Genomic DNA, 26272 nt, shown 5'->3' with positions numbered 1-26272 from the left:
GGCTACCTATCTGTAACTAGTTCTAAGGAGTGTGCAATGAGGTTGCAAGAAGAAAAGAGGAATAAAAGTTAAGATTAACCAAGGAGTCAGGAAAGCTTAAATAAAGAAATAATTGCTCATGGGGGGAGGAGGAGCAGCCCTGTTTGACTTCAGCCTGGAGTGTATTTCACAGATTTGACTATGCAAGGGGAAACCAGCTTGCTAAAGGCTCTCTTCATGAACGCCCAAGTAACACTGAACCTGCTGAGATGCACGAAATTCATCTTTTCAAAGAGAAAAACCAACATGGCTACATTAGTAGGCAGTCCCCTCTTTCAGTATTTACGTTCTCTGATAAAGTAGATGGTGCCCCACAAACCGAAGGCGTTAACACAGCAGAAGCATTAATGGTCCGTTTTCCCATAAGGCCTGGCCCCTGGCACCCTGCCAGAGAGATCCAATATGGCAAATGGTGCTCCTGTTTTCAGATGAACTTCAGATGCTGTTGGATCCCAACCCTTGTTCACTTGAGTCATCATGGCCAACAGTCGGAAGTGATGGGAGTTGAGGTCCAGCAACATTTGGAGGGCCACAAAATCCCCATCCGTTTTTAGGACTTTGCAGCTGGTTAACATCCAGTTTAGACTATTCACAACTTGGTGTGCATGCGTGCTACCTTTAAAGACACCCCAGAAACTGCAGTTGGTTCAAAACAGAGGCATTAGGGTTCTTGGCGGAGAATTTGATCATTTTATGCCAGTGCTTTAGAAGTAACTTACATAGTCTTGGCACATTAAAAAAATTATTTGAAAAATTCGCATTTTACATTCCAGGAATGAAGCTTCTATTAAGCCACAAAGTGTTATTTTGTAAAGAAGAGAGAAGATTGCATAGCATTACAGGAATGCGAATGAGGTGTTTCATCTCTTGCTTTATCCTGCAAAAAACGAATAAGGCTCACCTCTCAATAAGTTTATTTTCATGATTGTAATATATAGTATTCCTTTTGTAAACTAATTTTATCATCAGGATGGTCTCCCAGGTTTTCCTCACACATTCTATCAGTGTTGGAAGATTTTTATTTTCCCCACTGCTAAGCTATACAAAGCTTTGCTGCTATCAGAACAGTTATTTACCAATTAGAGATTGTTGTTTATAACTTCAGACCAAGGCATGCATATGAGAGCAGTTTTTGAATTCCTCGAAAGTGTATAATCAATGCTTTCATGTATTATTTTCAAAATTGTTGCCCCCAGAGTCTTTATTTTTATGCAGTTCCAAAATATTTCTGTCTTTGTATTTTTGCAACCCCCACAATGTGTATTTTGACTATATTTTGCTCAGGCTATAAGGAGTAAGATACTATTGAACGAGTGTCTTGAAATAGTTTTCTTTCAGATTAACACTTAGTAGTGTTGTTGGGATATTTTTGACCATCCAGACCCATTCTGCTTGTGACTAAGTTAACAAGTCCATTGACCACTTTCTTTTATACATATAATGTGTGCAATTGTTCTCTCTTTTTAAAGTAATTTTTATTAAAGATTTTCTTTGATTACAAAAGCACATACATTGCCTTTATTTAATTGTTTTCTTTTAAACTGGGAAAGTGTTAAATATATTTTGTAATTTCCTTATTTTTACCAGATTGTAATAAAATTCCATACATTATCCGTAAATGTCCCATTGTATATTTTAGCTGAAAGTGGACTAATGGTGGTCACCTTTGAATTAAGGCTGTTGCCACCTGTTCATAGGAGAAAATATGCTCTTGTTCAAGCCAACAACTAATGTTTAACAGGTTATTCCAAATAGTCAGGTCAATAGTTTGCTATACTTGGTTATTGGTCACTTTTTAAAATTGTGGTTAACCGAGACAGAGTTTGAGTAAATTTTTGCAAACAATTGCTCTAAAACAAGATTGCAAACAAGCAAGGTGATAATGGGCAACCTTGATGTGCTCCTTGTTGCACATAAATAGATGTAGATAAATGATTATTGATAAACACTTTGACAATAGGTCTTTGGTATAATAAATCTATTCAAGTTTTGAACTTTCCTCCCATATTAGTTTACTGTAAAACTCTTTGTAGGAAAAGCCAGTCTACTCTATCAAAAGCCTTTTTTTGTGCCTAAAAAACCCTGGAATATTGTTTGTTGATGTTTGTGATTGCATGGTCAATTTTTTTTTTGACATTATGCTGTAATTTCCTGTTTTATTAACCTGTTTGATCCTGTTTTACATATTTGTGGAGTATGTTGTTTATTTGCTTTGCAATTAGGAAGGACCCTATTTTAACAACTTGATTTAGCAGAGAAATCAGTCTGTATGGCTGAGGTACCATAGGATCTTTGTTATGTTTTGGTCTAACTTTCACTATTGCTTCAGACCACGACCTTGGTAGTAATTGTTAAGTGCAAATACAGTGGTACCTCTGGTTGTGAACGGGATCCGTTCCTGAGCCCCGTTCGCAACATGAGCAGAACGCAACCCGCAGTGGCGTGTCTGCGCATGCGCGAGCGGCGAAACCTGGAAGTAACCCTTCCTGAAAAAATGTATCATGAAGGAAACGTAACATGAGGTATGACTATCATTTTTCTATAGTACTATATGATTTATACAAACGATTTGTATAATTCACTGGCATCTATGTTTATATCTGTGTTCTTAATTTTGGGCGTGCGGTAATATTAGTTCTTGTTGTATTTATGCAGCTACTTTGTATCTTTTATCATATATTTACATTGTTTTTTTGTTTACTGTAAACCACAGAGAGACCTTTGTTATGGGACGGCATACAAATGACAGAAACAAGCAACTAATAAATCACCTGTTGCACTGCAGCCAGGAGGAGGCAAACAGGTATATTGTTGCCCTCCAACCTCAAAAAAGAGTGAGACAATTCAACAGATTAAACTTAATTTATACCCAAAGAACAGTGAGGGCCATAATTTCCGACAAGAATGGTTCCAGAAATATGAATGGTTATGGAGTATTATCTATCAGCTAATATATGGTATAGCTTTCTGCTATGCTTGCTGAAAACTCCAACCAAATATGTTAAAACAATGTGTCTTAATTTAAGGGGTCTGAAGGACTGGAAAAAAGCACTTGGAAGTATTTTAGCAATGTCTATGCAGCACGAAAAAGAACACTTTGGTATCCCCCTGTTAACTGCATCCTTAACATTGTTTTCCTTCTGAAACAAAAATACGCCATCGAAATAATAATAATAATAATAATAATAATAATAATAATAATACAGTGGTGCCTCGCAAGACGAAAAGAATCCGTTCTGTGATTCTCTTCGTCTAGCGGTTTTTTCGTCTTGCGAAGCAAGCCCATTGACGGATTAGCGGATTAGCGCTATTAGCGGCTTTTAGCGGCTTATCTGCTGATCGGATCAGCTGATAAGCGGCTTAGCGGCTTAGAAAAGGGGGGGGGAGGAAAAAAAACCAGCAGGAACTCGCAAGACATTGTCGTCTTGCGAAGCAAGCCCATAGGAAATTCGTTTTGCGAAGCACCTCCAAAACGGAAAACTCTTTCGTCTAGCGAGTTTTCCGTCTTGCGAGGCATTCGTCTTGCGGGGCACCACTGTAATAAAAAGTCCGGTAGCACCTTACAGACCAACTAAGTTTGTTCTGGTATAAGCTTTCGTGTCTGTATGCTGCTACTGGACAATTTTTTATTTCGACTGCGTCAGGCCAACACAGCTACCTACCTGAATCTAAAAACATGCCGGTCATTTAATTCCTGGTGTTCATACTAAATTTTATTTTAACCTAACCTCTGGGCACACTCCGGGCCCAGCCCTCCCATACTTTCCAACAGTGAGTGCGGGGACTGTCTAGCACTATGCCCCTGCTCTCAAATTCCCCATCTAGAAATATGTCTGCCCAAGTTAACAAAGGTTGACTACAGGGTTGCTGCACAGGCCCTGCTTCAGGGCCCAATTCTGTAGCGCTGGATTTAATCTAAATAGCAATAGGGCCAGATTACCTGAAAAATCACCTCCTCTCGCATCTCTCTCTCCAAACCTTAAGAGAGAAGTGAAGAGAGGGAGGTGGCTGCAAAGAAGCAGACCTTCTCAGTACTGGTACCGTTATGAAATCACTTTCCAAGGGAAGCTCACCTGACGTCTTCTTATACCCACAGAGGCCTTCCTTGGCACCTGCAGAGTGTTCCCTCCCTGCTTAAATTAGACTTGAAAGAAGCATTTATTGCTGCCCATAGAAAAGATTGTGGTGTGCGCTTGATATCCACAATGGTTTCTCTGGGTTGCAAATGTGCCCACAGGCCCCAAAAGGTTGGTGACCCCCGTGGTAACTATCCCATTTGCTCCACCAGTCAGCTCCTCCACTGCACTTTGCAAAAAATCAGAGGGGGTGTGAGGAGAGATCTCTCAATGAAAACTTTTTTTCTTTTTGCTTGCATCTTTCTATCTGATTCATCCTGAACTGCTGTGTGCTGCTGTTTTGTAACTCCGATATTGGTTGTCTTGTAGTTTTATTTTAGGATCTAAACATTGTGCATTGTATTCTTTTTAATTGTAATTTTTTTGTAACCCACCCTGGGACCCTGTGGTGAAGAGTGGGCTAAAAGTATGTACAAAAAATAAGGGAAATAAAAAAAATCTGTGAAAAGGAGATCAAGAACACAGTGGTACATTTAAGTTGCATATAAACAATAAATTTAAAGTATTTCCCTCCCATCTAAGAACCATCCCTCTTAAAATATAGTTCCCATAATTCTTTTTTTTGGGGGGGCGTCAGGGGAGGATGTGCTTTAAATGTATTATGTGGATGCAGCCTTAAAGAGCTCTTCTAAGCCATGGTATAAGAGCAACATTATGATTTGCTGGGGGGAAAACCCAAGCAGCTTTATTTGAAGATGCCGTCCACTCTTCATGGATTCAGAAAGAAAAAGTTAGAGGAACTCAAGTTTACCCTGAAGTTTATACCTTCAGTATACCCTGAAGATTGATTCCTTCACTGCTGGAAAGAGTACTTAGAGAAACCACAATTGCTTGGAGTCCTGAGGCTTCATCACCGATGGCTGGGATCGGCGATAATGTAAATATAACCACATAAAATTAAGAGGAACAATAGCTATAACTGGTGAAGTGGGGGACAGCTGATTCTGACCTTGAGTATGGAAATGCCTGCCTCCTTTTTGAAGCACAATGACTCTTGAGCATATCAGGATAGAAATTCTGCCTCAATTGTCTGCAAGATTTGTATTTTAGCTCTTCAGACTACACGTATTTTAAATTAATGTCAAAATAATCTGCATCTCGTCTGCAGTAACTTCAGTGATGCGCACCTGAGAGTTAGTTAAGTAGCCTTCAAGTGTTCTAATGCTGCCCCAAACTAAAATGAGGTTCAATTAAAAAGCCACAGACATCTCCTAGGATTCCACCCGGCTGGAAGATTCAGGAAAGACAAAAGAAAATACATTGTACATTGTAAAACTATGGAATTTGTTCCCACAGTGATGACCAACTTTGATGGTTTTAAAAGATTAGCCAAATTCATGGGTCAGGCTACCAAAGACTACTTGCCGCAATGGCTCTGTAGCTGGGGTTCATGAGAGAGTGCTGTTTCAATCAGGTCCTGCTTTCAGTCGTCACGTAGGGATCGAGGTGGCCATTGTGAGAAAAGGATGCTAGACTAGATTGGCCTGATCCAGCAGGCTGTTCTTATGTACCATCATTATTACATGCAGAAGAAACATTTAAAAAGTCTATCTCCATCCCCCCAATCCTGCTGCCATTGTCTACTACCTATATAACACAGGGGTGGCCAACTCCCGAGAGACTGCGATCTACTCAGAATTAATAACTGGGGTTGAGTTGTTGAGGGTTTTTTTAGGGGGAAGCCAGTGATCTACCAGTGATCTACTACAGATGTCCAATGATCTACCAGTAGATCACGATCTATCTACCTGTTGGAAATGCCTGCTATAACACACACATGCATTTTCCACCTGGTTCTGCATCCCAGGAGTGCAAAATAATGCAACTATTAAGAACATTATGTGCAGTATAATAATAATATGCCACAGGAAAAAGCATGCTTCAGTGTTGCTCACTCAAAATGGCCTTCCGTGTTTTTTGAAAGGATTTTTAATTTCCTGAAATTAGTAACTCTCTGAAATTAAGATTTTCAAGCCTAGTATTTATCAAAATGTGCCCTACATTAATGTTCCTATGGAAAGTAACCTGGAAAGAAATTGCTCAAAGTAACAAATGGAATCCTCTTTCGCAGGAACATGTGAAAAAGCTAAGAACATTCCTCTTGTGTTCAGTATCTGTTAGGTCAGTTTCTACAGTTTCCAGTTGCGGTGGGGACACCATCCAAAGATGGTCTGAAATCTTCCCCTGCTACTCTCTCTGCATCTCTTGCACATGTTCAGATAGGATACTATTTGCTTTTTATTCCTGCTAGCTAGGCTGCACTTACTCCCCAAAACAGTTTTGGGTCAGGGAGAAGTCACACACCTCACAGCTCTTAAGAGACAGAAACAGCCAGCCACCAGAAGGAGACATGCTTCTTAGAGTGGGGGCATGGGAATGTGGAGCTTTCACTGGCTCTTTCCACTGTGTGGAAAGAGCCATTCTGTAGCTCCGTCTAGGAGCAAACACAGCAGAAAATGTTGGTATTTGCTTCCATTTAAGTATCTATAGCTGGAATAGGAAACTTGTGGTCCTCCAGATGTTGCTAGACTGTAAATCCCTTATCCCTGACAACTGGCCACGCTAGCTGTCACAGGATCAATCTGTAGGATCAAGCTATTTTTTTCCTTGAAATTATTTTCAAACATGACATTTGAGGAGCTCTGTTATATGTGGAGCGTATTAAGTTACACGTGTACAAAGGAAAGCCAACCCACTCACCACTACTTCTTCCTCCTTATGTTCTCTTTTGTCTTCCTCTTCATCACTCCCAGGCTCCCCGCCATCTTCTTCATCACTGCTGGAGGATTCCAAGATTTCCCGCATATCCATCTTCCAATTCGAAGGTATAACTTTCAGACTGAAGAAGGAGCTCGCCTCTTGTAACCCTTCGGAGGAAAACGTCCCGTGCTTACTCATTCAAGGTACTAAGAATCAAAACTGCATTATTACCAATTGGCGCTATCCTTGCTCCTTTTTCAGCCATATGTTAAGGTCACAAATTCAATATTGGGTTATCAAGAGGAAGGTGAGAAACTAATGCCAAAATAAAATAATAAAATAAAGGGGCACTTCCAAGGGGCATATACCAAATTAAGACACGATTACCTTTCTAACAACTACTAGTAGCACAGAATTCACAACCTTCATTTATGTGTAAATTCTTCAGTTCCTACAATGTGGAATATTTAACCCTCAGCATTCCTTTAATCATCTTGATGTTTACAAGGTTTAGTTAAAACACAAGCAAAGCTCTTACGCCATAATGCGAGTTTATGCTTATTCCAGACTAGAAGAACATATTCCACACCATATAAAGCTGCCTCAAAGGAAGGTCGACAATTGGTTCGGAAATGCCGATTTTGAATGGCAGCATTCCTCCATGTTTTGGGGTGCAGATATTTTCAAGGCCCAAAACGAAGATTCTTTCAACTGGAGATACTAGAGATTGAAATTACGACTTTCTACATGCAACAAGTGAGCTCTGCCACTAAGCCATAGCCTTCCTAACCAGATGGAATCAACTCTCCGCTGACTTTCCCCCGCAAAGAGCAGGATTTGTCCTCCCCGCATCACACATCAACTAAAATGTGGGAATAGTCACATCAATATTTGACAAAGTAGCCCTGGACCTCAAAGCTAATACTAGAATAAATATTTGTCCTTGGCAGTGGCGTAGCGTGGGTTGTCAGCACCCGGGGCAAGGCAAGTAATTTGCGCCCCATAACCCGTGGATTTGCGCCCCCTAACCCCCGCCCCCCCTACGCTATGCCACTGGTCCTTGGAGTTCCAAAAGCCTGTCATGTTCTTTAGAGCATCCTATTAATTGTGTCACTGTACAAACTTGGCTCGCATGCATATAGATACATACATCTCTGCCCTATAAGCCCCTACAATATTTTTACACTTCTATCTGATTTCACTCATAACATGCCGCTTTCAATATATGACATCCAAGATGTCAATACACCCTAAGCCTGGGCATTTGTTTACCAGGGTATCTACTGGTAATACTAGCCTAACATCTTAAATAACGCTCACCTTCTGCAAAGAGTCAAACTAATAGTATCCCACTATAACGTTCATTATCCTAGAAGTATAATGCTCTGAAATTGCAAATCAAGTACCTTTGATAAGCAGAAAATTGTACAATGGTACCTTGGTTCTTGAACGCAATCCATTCTGAATGACTGTTCAAGTTCCGAAACGTTTGAAAACTGAGGCGCAAAGGGCTGTTTGCAAATTCAGCTGAGAAAATTGGAAAACACACAGTGGAAGCCGTTCGACTTTTGAGGCACGTTCGAAAACGGAAGCATTTACTTCCAGGTTTTCAGTGTTCGGGTTCCGAAATGTTCGTCAATGGAGACGTTCGAGAGCCAAGGTACCACTGTATATTGCTTGACAGGGAAGATTCCTTTAGAGAATCTACTGCAAGAATGGCCACATTCCTGCATTTTCCTTTTCAGCTGTTTCAGTGTGGGCTGGAAACAGAAATATATGCAGCCAAACTCTTATGGCCAGATTTATGGGCTCTGCTGCTCACACCCAGGTGTGCCACAAATCCTTGACTCTTGGGACACTTCTCCTGCACACTGGCCACCAAATACAGTGGTGCCTCGCAAGACGAAATTAATTCGTTCTGCGAGTTTTTTCGTCTTGCGGTTTTTTCGTCTTGCGAAGCACGGTGCCGGAAAAGTTTTGGAAAAGCTTCAAAAATCACCAAAGTCTTCAAAAACCTCAAAAAAGGCTACCACACCGCGTGCCATGAGTTGCTCCTCGAAGTCAAGTCGCAACTGTATTAACGGTTTTAAGAAAAAGTTTCCGTCTTGCGAAGCAAGCCCATAGGGAAAATCATCTTGCGAAGCAACTCAAAAAATCAAAAACCCTTTCGTTTTGCGAGTTTTCCGTCTTGCGAGGTACCACTGTAGTCACATGGACATTTCCATTCTTTTAGGAATTCTACTCCTTGCAATCTATATGAACTGCCTACAACACTTATGTGCTTGATTATCCTGAATAGAACCTAACTACAGATTAGATGCAAACACGTTTTAATAAAACAGACATGGCCCATTATCAAGAAAAACAGCTGTGATAAGCAGGGTCAGGTGGGAGGAGCTTTTCACTGGATATCATTTTTCAGCTGCAACTATCCTTTTTGTTCTCACAACACACATGCTTCCTGACATCCGTTTCCCCCTTGCCAACACACCAGAGAAAAGCTGCTGGGCAAGGGGAATAAAAAGGGGAAAGTAGCAAGTGGAGAAAGTATTAAGCACCTGCCCCTCACTGCTTCAACCCTTCAGATGTCTTCCTACCCAGGCTGCTTTTCAAGTCAGAAATTGTCCATTAGGGTACACACATTTGTATGCCATTAAACCCATGGGGACGTGGCTGTCGCTGTGTTGTAAACCACTGAGCCTTGGGCTTGCCGATCGGAAGGTCGGCGGTTCTAATCCCCGCGACGGGATGAGCTCCTGTTCGGTCCCAGCTCCTGCCAACCTAACAGTTCGAAAGTACGTCAAAGTGCAAGTGGATCAATAGGAAGGTAAGGCGTTTCTGTGCGCTGCTCTGGTTTCGCCAGAAGCGGCTTAGTCATGCTGGCCACATGACCAGGAAGCTCTCTGCTGACAAACACCGGCTCCCTCGGCCTATAGAGCGAGATGAGCACTGCAACCCCAGAGTCGTTCGTGACTGGACTTAACTGTCAGGGGTCCTTTACCTTTAAACCCATAATCAATAACCTGTACTTTGTGGACAGGCCTGTCTACTGGTCTCTGCCTCCCTTCTGCAAGTGCATTACCAGTTTATGTTCCATTTCTAAGCTTGTACAAGACTATTGTCCACGTAACACTGGATGGACCTGCCCTGGGACCATGTGGATTCCGTCTCTATGACTAGTTGCATAACTATAATTGCATAACTAATTTGCTTTCGTAAACAGTTTATACAGTAACTTTTGAAATTTACCTTTTCTAGAAGACAACTCGGATTTTGTAACATTTAGGATGTCTAATTCCTCAATGTCCTTTCTTGCTACTGAATAACTGCAAGAGAATTGTTTAATTGGATTAAATATGCCACATTCATTTTCCCGAAGCTTCTCATTTTAAAAAAGTATACCTCTGTGTATACTCTTTCTTTGATACCATGCATTTGCACCAATCGTCATTTTTAAAGAGCTGAACAAGTTATCCCAATGCTTAAATTTACTAAAGTTAACCTATGGGCAAGGGCCATCCATCTATATGAAGATGTTTCTGCATGAATTAATGCAGGTGATGCAGTGCTTCTGTCTGAATAATCTGAAATACATGCCATACTACTGTATGGCTCTCTTGCACCACTAATTAATGAGTTATAGGGATACATATTATAGTTGCAAGCCTTATCAGTAAAGGAACTAGAACTAGGTGAACAGTCCATGAGGTTGCAAGTTAAGAACACTGTATTTTCCAATGCAATCTTGTATCTGGTATGCAATAATTAAATACAGAAAGTAAAATATTATTCATTTTGTTTTCATTTGTGCCCTTTTTTCAGCCAAAAGGAAATCCAAAGCAGCAGACAGTAAGTGCAAAGCAATCAATGGAAAAACTTTGATACAGATACAAAAATGTCAATTATAATCTTTCATTCTAACAAGCAGTAGCTTTTATTGAACTGTAACTTATCTTCACTGATGAACTCAAAGGGCAGCTGTATTTAACTTTTGGTGACATGCATTTTTAAAAATTAAAAACAAAAATAAATCATTTGATAAAAAGCCAAGTACTGAAACAAAATTTTTACATGTGTCTCTATAAAGGACAGCATCCTTCAATGTATTTCCTTTCTTTACTTGCAGTCTCACAGTATGGAAGAGTTCAGATGTTCAGGCCAGGGAAATAACTGTTCACCTGAAGGCAGCTTCACCAAGCTAAGTACCCAAATACCAACAAGGAGGTAATAAGGTGCTCTGAGCATGGAAGTCAGCATCAATGTACCATATTTTTTGCTCCATAGGACGCACTTTTTACCCCTTAAAAACTAAGGGGGAAAGTCTGTGCGTCTTATGGAGCAAATTCAGGGGGGAGGAAGACAGGAAAAGCCCCCAAGAAAAGCCCCCAAGCTTCGCACGGCTCTTGCAGGCTTTTCCCCAGGAGGGAGAAGGGACTGACGCGGCCTTCTCCCTCCTCGTAGAAAAGCCCGCAGGAGCAGCGCGCTCCTTAAAGGGTGTGCGGCTCCTGTGGGCTTTTGCGGGAGGTGGGGGAATTGCCATAGCCGCGCACAGCCTCTCCAGCAGGGAGAGGCTGCGCAAGGCTAAAGAAGCCAAGGCAGCGAGCGGGATGGATCGCACTCGCTGCCTTGGCTTCTTTAGCCACGCTTCTTTAGCTGAGCTGGAGAGGTTTAGCTCCTGGCTGGAGAGGTTGCGCAGCTATGGCAGAAGCCAAGACAGCCAGCAGGATGGATCCCGCTTGCTGTATTGGCTTCTTTGCTCTTTGGGGCTGGGGGGGGTTTAATATTTTTTTTCTTGATTTCCCCCTCTAAAAACTAGGTGCGTCTTGTGGTCCGGTGCGTCCTATAGAGCGAAAAATACGGTAACTTAATCTGACATAGCTAATCATCATCATCTTCTTCATCAGCATAGTTCTTAAAAATTTTGTTGTTTTAAAAATAAGGCAAAAAGACAAATGTGAAATTATCTTGTAACTGTCTTGGTAAGTCTGTACCCTTAATTGGTTCTTTTCCAATGGAAAGCCTTTCTGAATGAGGGGTTGGGGCAAGAAGTCTTGCGAAAATTCCATCGCATATTGTATGAAGTAGGAAAAATATAAGCAGGAAATGGATTGTGAGTTTTAAACACACTTCCAAAATTATTTTGGTAGCTCCACAGCTAATAGCTTGCAGCTGAAAATTTGCATGCCACAAAGGCAAGATAGTGTTTTATATTAAACTTTAACACAAAATTGATCATCCTAGTGAAGAATGAAAGTCTTCCACAAGATTCATGCTTACCTTTTGGAATACCCTAATTAAGAATATCCTGTTAAATTTCATGATCACTGGTGGAATTTAGTCTGCTACCTTAATTATGTCCTTCCTGCATTCACTCTTGACAATAGGATTATGTAGAAAAGGTTCTGACTTTGGAGGAGGGCTAAGTTAAACCACTGAACTTTAACTTGTCAGTTGATTATGTATTTATTTTGCAACACACCAAACCTGAGAGATAGAGAGATGTCTAGAAAAACTACTCACAATTTGGAATCTGAAAAAGATCTCACTAAACACTGGTCCTTTTTCACTGCAATGTCATCGCTGCAGCTGGGAGATAAGACCTGAAGTTTCAAAAAGAACACATGGCATTGAGGATTTTAAAAAATTGCTCCTACTAAGGGGGTGGGGGGAAAGGTTTCATACATCATGTTTCAGCTCTGTTATGGCAACTCCTAATAGCAGCATTTTATTTTCCAGAACAAATCCACTAGGTAATGACACTGTGGGGAGGTAATTTTTTCTTCCATCTCTCATAATGCTGGAGATCACCCAGTTAAAATAGCAGTAAGCTCAGGACAGAAAAAGCATTTCACACCATGAGCCATAAAGATACAAGAGGAAATAACAGCCTCAATATTATTTCTTTAAAAATTAGCAAATTCCTGGAGGACAGATGCCACACTGGTTATAATCTATGATGGCTAAATATAATCAGAGACCATATGCAATATATCAGATGCTGCCAACAAACTTGAGGAAAGGCCACCAGCTGTACAATTTATGTGGCATTTCGTTAGTTACTGTCAGAAAGGCAATGAGACCAAAAGGAGCCTGATCTGATCCCTAAAGGCAATTATTATGTTATTAAAGTATTGCGAACTTCCCACAAAACAAGACAGACAATCCAGTAAATTTCCATCGTTAAAATCATGTGTATATAACAACTGCAGCCAAGATCTCTGCCTTTCCACCCGCACAACAACCCCAACTATGAAATTACATATGCGTATGTACTCCCTAGATCAAACTTGCTCAGGTTCACACTTAAAAGAGGTTTGATTGGGGAAGGGTCATAGCTCAGTGGCATGCATCAGGTCTCTGCATGCATCAGGTCCAATCCCAGCACTTCCAGGCAGGGCACGGAAAGACTGGCTGCATTAAACCCTGATGAGTCACTGCCAGTCAGTGTTGACAATACAGGGCTAGATAGGACAGCAACTTTCTATATTCTTGGTTATCCTGGTCAGCTTCTTCAGTGCCAAGCTCTTCATCAGAAATAATTTGTTAACCTTAAAATGTGCACCAGTAGATTCAAGCCTATAAGTCTGAAAAGTGAAGCTTATTCATAAGAGTAAAATATTCCTACTTTATTGAGGGTGTTGTCGTTTGCCCAGTCATGCATTCTAAATGCACACCAGCACCACATGATCGGGCAGCTCATTCCCACTGTTTTGAGAGGCTGAAAGGACTGTACTAAGTAAACCCTCATCTCAGAAGAGGGGATGCATGCATGTTAAACAACACCGGGGGCTTTGGGAACTACTAAATATAGCTGCTTCCTGTGACAATGCCACAGAACCCTGCTGCTTTTAAATCTTTAACTTCCTCTGATTTTGCACACATTATACATGCTCCTCCTCCTGCCCCCATCTTGAGGAACTCCATGCATTCCAGAGCATTTTCCCAATTAGGAAAGTTACACCAATAAGAAAAATTTCACTGCCATAAAGGCAGGAGCTCCAGGGATTAGCAATGCGCTATTGACAGTGATCCCTAAATCCTCACGCTTGTCTATTAATATACATATTTATATACAAATCCAGATATTTAACTAAAAGAAGACTGACTCCCATTTGGCTCCCCTTCTCCTCAACTATCATCAGGCTGCAGCAGAAGGACAGATAGAGAGTGGGTCCATTCCATCAGGCTGCTCTAGTTCCTGAACTATTTCTACTCAAACTGAGCACTTTAATAACAACTCTGTATATTTAAGAAATGGTGCCCAGGTTGGCTTGTTTTCCCTCCCCATCCCTTTCTTGCCTATTGTTTTGTGGCTTGCAAGCCTCCAGGTAGGACTTTTTTATAAAGCATTTATATTCTGCTCTTCAGCTGAATATTTAGATTTAGATTTAGATAAATTTATTGTCATTGTCCGTATATACACAGTATACACAACAACGAAAATCAAACACCCACCCAAAGACCGGGTTCACATATACATTTGCACGTATCTCCGAACTCTCATCCTATTTAGACATAATCTATAAAACATAACATAATCCAGAATATAGCATGACCTATTAAAAACATAACATAACCTAAAACCTATCTCATTCCTTCCACTCCCTACTTACTAAACCTTGCAACTGGCCCTGAGATCATTATTTAGTGCAATCAGAGCTCTTGGATAGAAACTATTCAGAAGGCGTGTGGTTCGTGTTTTCATTGTCCTATATCTTCTGCCCGAAGGCAATAGTTCAAAGAAGTTGTGAGCAGGGTGGGTGGGATCTCTCAGAATATTATGTGACTTCTTCAAGATGCGAGACGTGAAGACAGAATAGGTTCTGTCTTGTTTTTAATCTGTCGCAAGTGACATAAATCATGATGATGATTAAAAAACCCAGTCCAAATGACTGCATAGTGAGCTCTGCAAATGCAAAAAAGGAAAATCCTAGTGCATGCAAGCGTATTTTACATGTACCTAAAAGAGGAATCATAGTAAATCTAAATAAAAAAGGCTTTCACACAAAAACCCACCTTTGAAAAGAATGATCATGGCAAATCAAATGAGTAACACAATAAGATTTCATCTAAAGCTACATTTTCTCCAACTTAATCATGAGTCCGAAGGCTCAACCTAAACAGGTATATCTTCCTTCTGAAACATGCTAAGAAATGAAAGTGTTTGGCTGCCCACAATGCATGCTTGTTTTAGCTAAAAATAATTTATGTGTCTAATTGCATTTGACGCGAACAGCATTCAAACCACGTGGGCATGCACACACAGAAACCACAATTGGGTTTCATCATGCTGAACTTTGTAGTATGCAGGAGGAGCAAAAGCTACGGAATTTTCCTTCAGAATCAGGTGGGAAAGATGAATCTCCCACTGGGTTGAGCAGGGTTCCCATCAGCCAAATGGGATTTCAGGGACTTCTATTCAAAGTACTTAAATTAGGATAATGGGCAAGGTGGGAACTGGAGGAAACAGCCATGAACTTATAGCAGGATCTCAATGATGATGCAGATGTCATAGAAACAAGTTCCATAGGAAACTAGGTTTTCCCCACCGAACGTATTTACCAGGAAGGTTTATATTTTATGTAGTCAGGTAGCAGAACCTGCCTTTGTGCAGGAACTGATTGAGCAAGAGTTGAACTACCAAGAATGTAAAAAAAACCAAAACATTTTCAATATGGACTTAATGCATTAATTCCCCCCCCCCTCAAAAAAGAAGCATTTCCTTAAACTTGGAGACCTAGGAGCATTATTTATTTATTGCTTTATTTATTGTCAGCTTTCTTTGAACAAGATCTCAAAGCCGTTTTACACTCAAATCTGGTTTCAAAAGGTGTTTTGCCCCATTGAAGTTCCTCCCCTTTGAAAAGCACCTGGCTTTTGTGCCCTATTATAAAAGCCCCTAAATATTTCTCACTCACCAAAGCTGGATACCACTCAGCCTCCTCAGAGCTGGGAGTCACGCTGACAACTTTACCAAGCAATTCATCGTTAAGACGCCTCTTATCATCGTCATCCTCTTCACTACTTTCTTCCTCTTTTTCATCTTCATTACTAGAGAGTTAAACATACAGTGATTTTAGACAGCCCAAATGTGGAGATTAACAGGAGCACATAACCTCGTCGCAGCCTTGATACCTCAACAGCTCTTGCTTTGCAACCTCCTTCCTTTTTGCGGGAAATGGCTCAACACAAAGCAGAATGCAGCAGGCTAAATATTCGCCCTGTGCTGACATACGTGCATTGTGCTGTCGAGAGGTGGTGGGGCTAGAATCAAGAACTCTTGCATGTGTGGTGCTGCCATGGCTGCAAGCCAGAGGACTCATGGGACTGGGCTCTGCTGTTATTCTCAAAAGTGTCTCAACCAACCCACGTAGCCTACCGGTCTCCTTACACCCGGAAGGATTCCAAGTCAGCATGGGCTTTACTTGGTGACCCAGCAAAGACAGCTTCTCTGTGTCCACAGTTAGTTCTGAAATTCAGCACTTCCAAGAATAAACCGCCAATATTTATTGTTGCCAGGGAAGCTTGAATCAAGGCTTGAATGGAGCTCGTGAAAACACTAGTCCTTCTTTTAAAGCACTTATGTGCTTCAACCTTATCTCCTCCTTGTCCTCTCTTATGCCCTTAATCTTGTTCTTTCTACCTAAGCTTATATTCTGCCAATTTTTGTCTTTTTCTACCACTCTCATATCCATGCCTTTTCTATTATCGAAACAGCCTCCTCCCCTGTAACAAGCAAGCTAAAACAAGGCATGCATCTATCTAATTTTAATAAGGAAGATTTAAATGCAGCTTGGCTTCCATTGCCTGTTACTTTAGGCATGCTTCTTCACATACATGCTTCTATATACTTCAGAACATTTTTATGTTGTTATTTTAGGCTTTGTCCTGAAATACAGTGTGTGTGTGTGTGTGTGTGTGTGTGTGCATTTTAAAATTTACTGAGATTTAAAAACTGAAAGCCCTGTGTACCAAAAATAGTCCCAAGTCCTACACCAAGACAAGCCAGTATGCATACAAATTATTAAAAAGTGTGAAATAGTTTTGTATAATTAATTCAGCTTCTGTTAGTCCCTAAATGGCAAGGAGCTTTTGCAGGGTCCTGTCCTCTGATAACTCCAGCACATTTTCAAGTCTGACTTCACAGCAACAGAAGGAAGAAAGTTAAAGAAGAGATAGGACTTCCGGTCGGTGCCAGCGCTTAATGGCGGTCCTAGCTCCGAGCTCCGGAGAAGGACTGCTTCGCAAGTTCGGGTCTTACCCGCTACGGCAAGCGGGGGACCCCTAAAATCCCAGGCGCTGAAGCCTGAGAACAAGGAGACTCGGTGGGCACCTTTGCGCCCCCCGGTACCGTGAAAGAGCCTTTTTAAAGGCTACGGATCGACATCGGGAGAGAGCGCGGTGCTGAGAGTCGCTACCCAGCCTGCGAAGTGAAGCCGCGTCGCCATAAGCGGAGAGCGCCGATTCCTTCCTGAAAAGAAAATTTGGACTGAATTCCCGTGAGTAAGAGCTGAAAAATAATCGGGACCCTTTAAATTTTAAAAATTGGGCTAAAAACGGGGGAGATTTAAACAAAGGAAGTCTGCCTCCCCCCGACTGCATGAAAGCGAAAGCAACGGAGCTCTAAACCTGCATCCGTTTAAACCCGCTCTTTGATCAGCTAAACCGGACATTTAGACCTTTGATCTCCCCTCTAGCTAGCAGGGCAGAGGGGAGGTGAATTTGATCAATAACTGCATGATCTATTGGAAGTAAAAAACCTCTGCTGTCTCACCCATCTGAAAGCATGAAATGGTCTGCCTTCTTAGCACACTGAACTGACTTTTCCCTGTGAAGTGATACTTTGATACAAAGTTTCCACAGTGCCTGGCTACTGTATAATACAAGAAGAAACAGCATAAATTGGGCAACTGTGGCAATTTGAAGTTACAAGTTCTTAGTAACATTGACTTTGACTGTGTTAATCTCCTTTTTTACATCTTGGACAGTCTCCTTTGTTTTCGTATTTGGAAATTTTGCTCTATGGCCATTTTGATTTGCTCCCTCTAGAGGATAAAGTAAAGTCCGGCACGGCCTAAGACAGTGGAATTTTCCAAGGGAGAATAAATCCCGTGGGAATTGACCTTGACATGAGTGGCTCACAAGAAGAGATAGTTACAAGAGCCAAGACCAAGCAACAACAACAACAACAACAGCTGCAGCAGCAACAGGTAAAGAAAAGAGGCTCAATCTCAGGCGCAACAGCCGGATCAGCAGGAACAACAGGACAAGACAAAGGAGCAGCCGTCTCTATGGAAGCTGTGACAGACGCCCTGCTCAAGATAAACCAAACTCTGGAGTCTTTGACAAAACAGACTTCAGAGAATACACTAAAATTAACAGAAATTTCAGCAAGATTAAACCAGAATACAGAATCTATAAATAAATTGGTGGAGGAAAACGCCACCACACGCCAAATTGCGGAAGATGCCAAAGCCACTGCGGGAGAGACACAGGAGAAATTAGAGCCGATTGCCAAGAAGGTCTATGAGCATGATGCAACTTTGGCCTTGTGGGAGTTACAGAGGAAAGAGAGAAACTTAAAATTAAGACTGATTCCGGAGAATGAAAGAGACAACCTTGTGGAATATTTGACACGGGAGTTTGCGGATTGCTGGGACCTTGAGGAAGACGAATTCAAAATTACGACTGCCTTTAGATTGGGTAAAAAGCAAGACAGAAAGACCCCGAGAGACTGCTTGATCACACTCAGATCCAAGGAGGAAAGAGACAAAATACTAGGACTACACTTTGAAAAGGCCTTGCAAATTGGAAATTCAGCTGTACAGATCTTCAAAGACATCCCAAAATACATTCTGGACTTAAGAAACTTCTACAAGGACTTAGCTCTTTTGCTAAAGAAAAATTCTATCCGCTTCAGGTGGGAATTCCCACAAGGACTGTCATTTGACTACAAGGCAAAGAAGGTGAAAATAAAGACAATTCAAGATAAAGACAAATTTTTGGCAAGATACCAGGAGGACCTACAGAAGGGGACTGTGGACGTACTTGCAGAACAGAGGAGAGCACTGGATATCCTGAATCTCTCGATTGGACAAAAACCACCACCATCAGAAGAAGAGCAACAACTTGGAGCTGTTGGAGGAGCCTCAGGAAAATAGCAAGATGGCTCTGCAATTCCTTAGTTGGAATTGTAATGGGCTCAATGGGCCTTTGAAGAGAAGACAAGTATTTCATATATTGAATAGAGAACAACTGGACTTGATATGCCTACAAGAAACTCACATAACCAGAGCCCACAGGAGATTACTTATAAATAAAAGGCTAGGACAAGAATTTATTTCATCAGACAAAGTTAAGAAGAGAGGAGTTGTAATATATGTGAAGGAGAAATGGGCTCCAAAAATGATATTCAAGGACGAACAAGGGAGATATCTGGCAGTGGAGATACAAATACAAGGAGAAAAACTTCTAGTGGTTGGAATTTATGCACCAAATGAAGGCAAATCTGACTTCTTTAAGAGACTCCATGAAACCCTCACTGACTATCTGGATTACAATATGATAATCATGGGAGACATGAATGGCGTGGTCTCCACCAACATGGACAAGGCACAAAGACTAACAGTTAGCAAGGAAGGGAGACTCCCTAAGACTTTTTTCGAAATGACAGAAAATATGGACTTGATAGACATATGGAGAACAAGGAACCCTCTGGAGAGAGAGGGAACTTTCTTCTCCTAAGCAATGATGACCTGGACCAGAATCGATCAAATCTGGGTTACTAGTGGAATGGCCCCAAAGATTAAGAAAGTGGAAATCTGCCCAAAAACTTGCTCCGACCATAACGCCGTGAAGATGGAGATGAAACTCACAACAACTGGTCAATTTAGATGGAGAATGAATGACACCCTCTTTCGAGATAAGGAGATTCTCACGAAGGCGCAAAAGACCCTAAAAGACTATTTTGAAATAAATTTGAGGACCGACGTGGAGAAAAGAGTGATCTGGGACGCAAGTAAAGCGGTTATGAGAGGATTTTTGATTCAACAAAATTCAATAAAGAGGAAAAAACAAAATGAGAAAAAAAGAGAAGATTTTGGAAATGATAAAGGAAGGAGAGAGAAAATTAAGAACAAAACCAAAATCTCAGGACATTTTAAGAGAGATCAAGTTATATCAAACACAATATATGGAATTGATGAACCAAGAGATTGAATGGAAGATAAAGCAAATGAAGCAAAAGACTTTTGAATCAGCAAATAAATGTGGCAAACTTTTGGCATGGCAACTGAAGAAAAGGCAGAAACTAAATACAGTTACAAGCCTAGAGGTGGATGGAAAGAATATATCTAAACCTAATGAAATTAGAAATTGCTTTTTAAGTTATTTCAAAAAACTCTACACTCAAGGCCCGCAAAATGAAGAAGATATAGACAAATTCCTTGGAAAATATGGATTACAAAACATCTCTCATCAAAGTAAGATGGACTTGAACCAGAGAATCTCAGAACAAGAGATAGAGGCTGCCATTCAGAATATGCAACTGGGCAAATCTCCGGGACCAGATGGACTGACTTCCAGATACTACAAATCGCTGAAGGAATGGCTGACTCAACCACTAAGAGAAGTTTGTAATGAGATCCTTGAGGGAAAAAGGGCACCTGAATCGTGGAAAGAGGCATATATTTCACTCATACCAAAGTCAGAGACTGAAAAGACCCAACTCAAGAACTACCGCCCAATATCACTCCTTAATGTGGATTACAAAATTTTTGCAGACATTTTGGCAAAAAGATTTAAAAGAGTCTTGATGGAGAAGATTCATAAGGACCAAGCAGGTTTTCTCCCTAAAAGACACCTGGCAGACAATGTAAGGAATGTAATAGACATTCTGGAAAAGCTAGAGGTGAATATAAACACTAAAGCAGTATTGATTTTTGTGGACGCGGAGAAAGCCTTTGACAATATTTCTTGGAGTTTTATGAGGAAGAATCTTCATGGGATGGGGGTAGGCCAGGGTTTTGAGAATGGTATGGCTGCAATATATTCTGAACAAAAAGCTAAACTGATTGTAAACAATGTTGTGACTGAGGAACTTAAGATAGAAAAAGGAACACGACAGGGGTGCCCGATTTCCCCATTACTTTTTATTTCAGTTCTGGAGGTGTTGCTGAACATGATAAGAAATGACCAGCAGGTCAAAGGTGTGCAGGTCGGAGCTAAACATTATAAGTTAAGAGCGTTTGCAGATGACCTAGTATTGACTTTGCAAGAGCCAAACACTAGTACGAAAAAGGTTTTAGAAATAATACAACAGTTTGGCCAGGTAGCTGGATTTAAGTTGAACAAGCAAAAAACTAAAGTTTTAGGGAAAAACTTAACAGATATGGAAAAGGAGAAATTTCAAGAGGAAACAGGTTTGACTGTGGTAAAGAAGGTGAAATATCTAGGGGTTTACTTAACATCTAAGAATGTGAATTTGTATAAGGACAACTATGAAAAATGTTGGTCAGAAATTAAAAAAGATCTAGAAATATGGTCAAATTTGAAATTGTCAATGTTAGGCCGAATTGCAGTAATTAAAATGAATGTATTGCCTAGAATGTTATTTTTGTTTCAGACCTTGCAGATTCTTGACAAGATGGAATGTTTTAAGAGGTGGCACAAAGACATTTCGAAATTTGTCTGGCAGGGCAAAAAGCCCCGAATTAAATTTAAGATATTGACAGATGCTAAAGAAAGAGGGGGTTTTGCCCTGCCGGACCTAAAATTGTACTATGAGGCAGCAGCTTTTTGCTGGCTGAAAGAATGGATGCTCCTCGAGAACACGGACATCTTGGATCTGGAAGGTTTTAATAATGCTTTTGGTTGGCATGCATATCTTTGGTATGATAAAGTTAACAGTGCCTTTAAAAATCATATTGTTAGAAAAGCATTGTTTAATGTTTGGATAAGATATAAAGATCTATTGGAAAATAAAACCCCTAGATGGGTGTCACCAGTGGAGGCTAAAGCAGTGAAGAAACTCAATATGGAGGTCGGATGGCCGAAGTATTGGGAAATTTTAGAACAGGATGGAGATAAGTTCAAACTACAAAGTCAGGAGAAATTGAAGCATAAAGTAGAAAATTGGTTCCAATATCGTCAAATAATGGAATTTTTTAAACAGGACAGGAAAATCGGTTTCCAGGTGGAAAAATCAAAATTAGAAACCGAACTGTTAGAACCCAATACTAAGAATTTATCTAGAATGTACAACTTGCTGTTGAAATGGAACACACAGGATGAAACAGTTAAATCGGCTATGATTAAGTGGGCTCAGGATGTTGGACATAACATTATGTCAGCTGACTGGGAATGGTTATGGAACACCGGTATTAAATTCACGGCATGTAATGCCTTAAAGGAAAACATTATGAAAATGGTATACAGGTGGTACATGACCCCAGTCAAGCTGGCAAAAATCTATCATTTGCCCGATAATAAATGTTGGAAGTGTAAAGAGACTGAAGGTACCTTTTATCACCTTTGGTGGACATGCCCGAAGATTAAGGCCTTCTGGGAAATGATCTACAATGAAATGAAAAAGGTACTTAAATGTACCTTTCCTAAAAAACCAGAGGCCTTTCTCTTGGGCATTGTCGGCCAATTGGTGACAAAGAAAGATAGAATTTTTTTTATGTATGCCACAACAGCAGCAAGAATACTCATCGCAAAGTATTGGAAGACACAAGATTTACCCACTGTGGAAGAATGGCAGATGAAAGTGATGGACTATATGACACTGGCCGAGATGACAGGCAGAATCCGTGACCAACGAAAAGAGACGGTGGAAGAAGAGTGGAAAAAATTTAAAAGCTATCTTAAGGACTACTATAAACTTAATGAATGCTAAAATGTTGTGGTTTCCAGAAGCAAAAGGGTACAGGGATACAAGGCTAGACTATAAAAGAGGACTAAGATGATAGAGATTGGAAAGTAACAATTGGGAGTTGCTAGTTGAATTATGGACATTGGGATGCAGAGAGGGGGGGTATGGGGAAGTCCAAGAAAAGAGGTTTATGAAAATATGTTTGAAATTATACGTGTATGTTTGTCATTTTTAGTGTTTGTTTGTTTTTCTTAAAATGTTGTAAAATCAATAAAAATTTTATAAAAAAAAAAAAAAAGAAAGTTAAAGAAGAAAAGGCTTCCAGGATGCAGAATTCCATGCAGCACTACACTTCTGCAGAATCCTAAAACCCAAGTTCCAGATGCTTCCTGTCACTGCATTTCTCAGCCACTTCTGCAACTCCACCAAACAGCGAGATCTCCAAGGATATTTCAATGGGAAGTGTGCTTTCCATTTCAGAAGAGACTTGACGCAAGAAGGGAGACAGGAAGCCCAAGACACTTCTCCACCTCAGAAGCCATTTATGCACTTTGTCCAAAGGCTGTCACCTTCTGGACTGCATCAGAAGAAATGGGTAGCCTATCCTTCTGAGGAAACGTTGTCCTCTGAGTGGGGCATTTCTTGTGTTTTGTATGGTGAAAGGCAAATCTCTTGAAAATTAGGGGATTTCAGGAAACTGTGGGTGGTATGATTGTGGGTGGAAAGAAGGAAAGTAAAGTGTAATTGCACAACATTATGTTCCTTGCAAGGGAGGCACACTTCTTCTAAGCTCATCACTGAAGACCAAACCTGCCTTCCTCGTTCCACTGCAAGGGAAAGATTAGGTCTGAGAAAAGCCCAGTAATACTATTAGCAAAATAAGGCATCACAAAACACTCACACAGGAAGAGAGGATCTCCTTCCTCTGTTGGATTTCTTCCCAATCACCGGCGTTCCAAAGTGCTCTGGGTTTGTTAGTGGCAGTTGGTCAAGTGTCTGGGAGAGGAAGGGGAAAATATGACAACTTGCTAATTTTCCAGTTAAAAGAAGTGTTAAGTTTACAGCTTCAGAGTGAAACAGCCTTACCTCACTTTCTGCAAAGTGCCTCTCTCCCTTCAGACACAACGATGTCCGTCTCAAAGTCCTTTCATCACCGTCATCAAAAACTAAACAAAGCCAAACCAATAAAATCACATAAAGGAAAAACCACTTTATTTGCAAAGGCAAGTAAATGGCAAGTGCAAATTATTCTTGTTATGTGAATATATTTAGTGCCCCCAATAGTCTCACTTTCGAGCTGCTGTTACACCATTGTTTGCAGTCCATCTTACACATTTTTTGCTCATTTTTTTCTTATGGAATATTCCGACTAGTGATGAAAGCTTTCTTGCAGTCAGAATATTCTGACTAGTGATGAAAGCTTTCTTGCAGTGGAACAGCATGTGAAGGACATATGCTTAGATGTTGTAAAGCCAGAGAGAAAGCACGCATGTACAAACTGAAGATCAATATGCAACGATCACCTCAAGCAGCCAATTGGAAGCAATGCTTCACCATTCCAGCATAGTGCGACAGATCAATGCAATATAAATTTACAGCCAGCCAGTGTGGTATAGTGGTTAGAGTGTAGACTAGGACCTGGGAGACCAGTTTTCAAATCTCCACTTCCCCATGACATTCACTGTGTGGCCTTGGGTCAGCCACTGACTTCCAGCCTAACCTACCTCATAGGGTTGTTGTGGCATTAAATGAGGAGGTGGAGAACTGTGTATGCCACCTTGAAGTTCTTGGAGGAAACAGTGAAATATAAAAACTATAAATAAATAAACATTAATTCTCCTAAGCATGCTGGGGTCAAAAATACCTAAGCTTCAATGCATAATCATTTTTTTTAAAAAAATGTTGCCAGCATAAAATTGCTTGATGCATTTTTTATTCAACCACTCAGAGTGGACCTACTGAAAATAACTGACATCACTAAATTAGGTCCATTAATTTCAATGGACCTACTCTGAGGAGAACTTGTTGGGATAAACTGCGTATCTATCTTGAGCTGAGCCAAGTACTGCATCTCATACATAATTGTACATAGGGAATACAGGAGAGTGAATGTCAACTATCCAACTGTTGGAATCGCCTTTCCATCTTGACAGCCCCTAGAACAAGCATTTCAATTCCTAACTGAGCCCCTAACCAAAGTCTACAACCTAGGGACTGGCTGAAATGACTGGCAGAATCCGAGACCAGAGGAAAGAGACGGCGGAAGAAGACTGGAAGAAATTTAAAATCTATCTTAAGAGATATTGTAAAATTAATGAGTGTTAAAATGTTATGATTATAGAAAGTAAGTGGATTACAGTTGTAAAGATTAAGTTAAAAGAAAAGAAAAGAAAAGAATACAACTAGATAAAATTAAGGGTGAGGATTTGCTGAATTAAATTTGAAATTGGAATGCAGAAAGGGGAGGTATGAGGAGGTCGGTGAAGTAAGTTTTAAGAAAATAAGGTTTTGAAATTATACTTGTTTGTTTTTGTGTTTGTTTGTTTGTAGTGAGTATGTTTATATAATTTGTGAAAATTCAATAAATATTATTATAAAAAAAACAAAGTCTACAACCTAAATGTTGCACTTTAAAACACACAGGCACCTCCTTTAAAAGCACAGGGATGCTCTTTACCAGAAAGCCAGCAACATGAACAAATCCACCACAGCCTAGGCTGCCGGAGGTGGGGGAAGAGGAGAATGTGGACTGCAAGTAGCAAAGAATGCCCACAATAAGGGCAATAGGGAAAAAAGAATGGGGTGGGTGATGAGGGTCAGGAACTTGGTTATGATCCAGTGGAAGAAACAGTGAAAAAACTGAGCCCTCTGGGCATTTTCTCATTATTGCTGCACATTTGTTCAGGACTGAACAGAAACCACTTCCAGTTTCTAAGTTGTAGCAGCCAAGGCAATTGGCTTAAAGGTTAAGCAAGGATGGAAAATCTCTCTTCAGCAGCCACATGGGATTTTTATTTCTGCCTAGGGGCAGAGGAAATACACCACTGATCTTGGAATTGCATGATCCCTTCATTTAATCAAAGTCCCGATTTTTGACACGTGAAGAGCTGCTGGGGTGAAGTGTTATGTCACTGATGTTCCGAGCTGGTGCAGGGCTAAGTCTTCAAATCAGAAAGATTAGTTAAATGAAAGATAAGCCAAACAATGTGTTAAATCTGCTTTGATCCTGCCTTGAAGGAGCTGCAGTCTACTTTTGGATCTCAAGGCTACTTCACACACTAAAATTGGAATCCGCACTATGAGTAAGCTGTGTGTTGCCAGGTAAATAACTTTCTCCCTGTGCAGGTGTGACTCTTAGGAATGCCTTGTATCTTCATAAGATGGAAGTGTTTTGCTAGTGACTCTCCTGTAGCAGCACCCCAAACAAACAACTCCCTGCTGCCGCAAACTAACTTTCTAAGCAGAATTGGGTGTATCAAAAACCACTGATGTTTCTAAGGGCACTGGAAAGGATAATGGTGCA

General features: G+C 40.6%; 1 protein-coding gene across 5 annotated transcripts in view; it reads right to left on the bottom strand.

Moving 5' to 3' along the window:
• The window catches only part of ARID4A (AT-rich interaction domain 4A), a 69073-nt gene that overhangs the window by 29321 nt on the left and 13480 nt on the right, over positions 1-26272 (bottom strand). For all 5 annotated transcript variants that reach the window (XM_083517089.1, XM_083517087.1, XM_083517091.1 and 2 more), the window contains 6 exons: positions 23836-23915; positions 23651-23745; positions 15794-15926; positions 12396-12475; positions 10125-10201; positions 6876-7042 (listed from right to left, as the gene is read on the bottom strand). In XM_083517089.1, the coding sequence (XP_083373215.1) occupies positions 6876-7042; positions 10125-10201; positions 12396-12475; positions 15794-15926; positions 23651-23745; positions 23836-23915 (632 nt within the window). The remainder of the gene's footprint in view (positions 1-6875; positions 7043-10124; positions 10202-12395; positions 12476-15793; positions 15927-23650; positions 23746-23835; positions 23916-26272) is intronic.

This window comes from Podarcis liolepis (assembly GCF_965112155.1).
Source record: "Podarcis liolepis genome assembly, chromosome: 1".
In the NCBI taxonomy this organism is placed as follows: Eukaryota; Metazoa; Chordata; class Lepidosauria; order Squamata; family Lacertidae; genus Podarcis; species Podarcis liolepis.
This window is presented reverse-complemented; position numbering and strand designations above follow the sequence as displayed.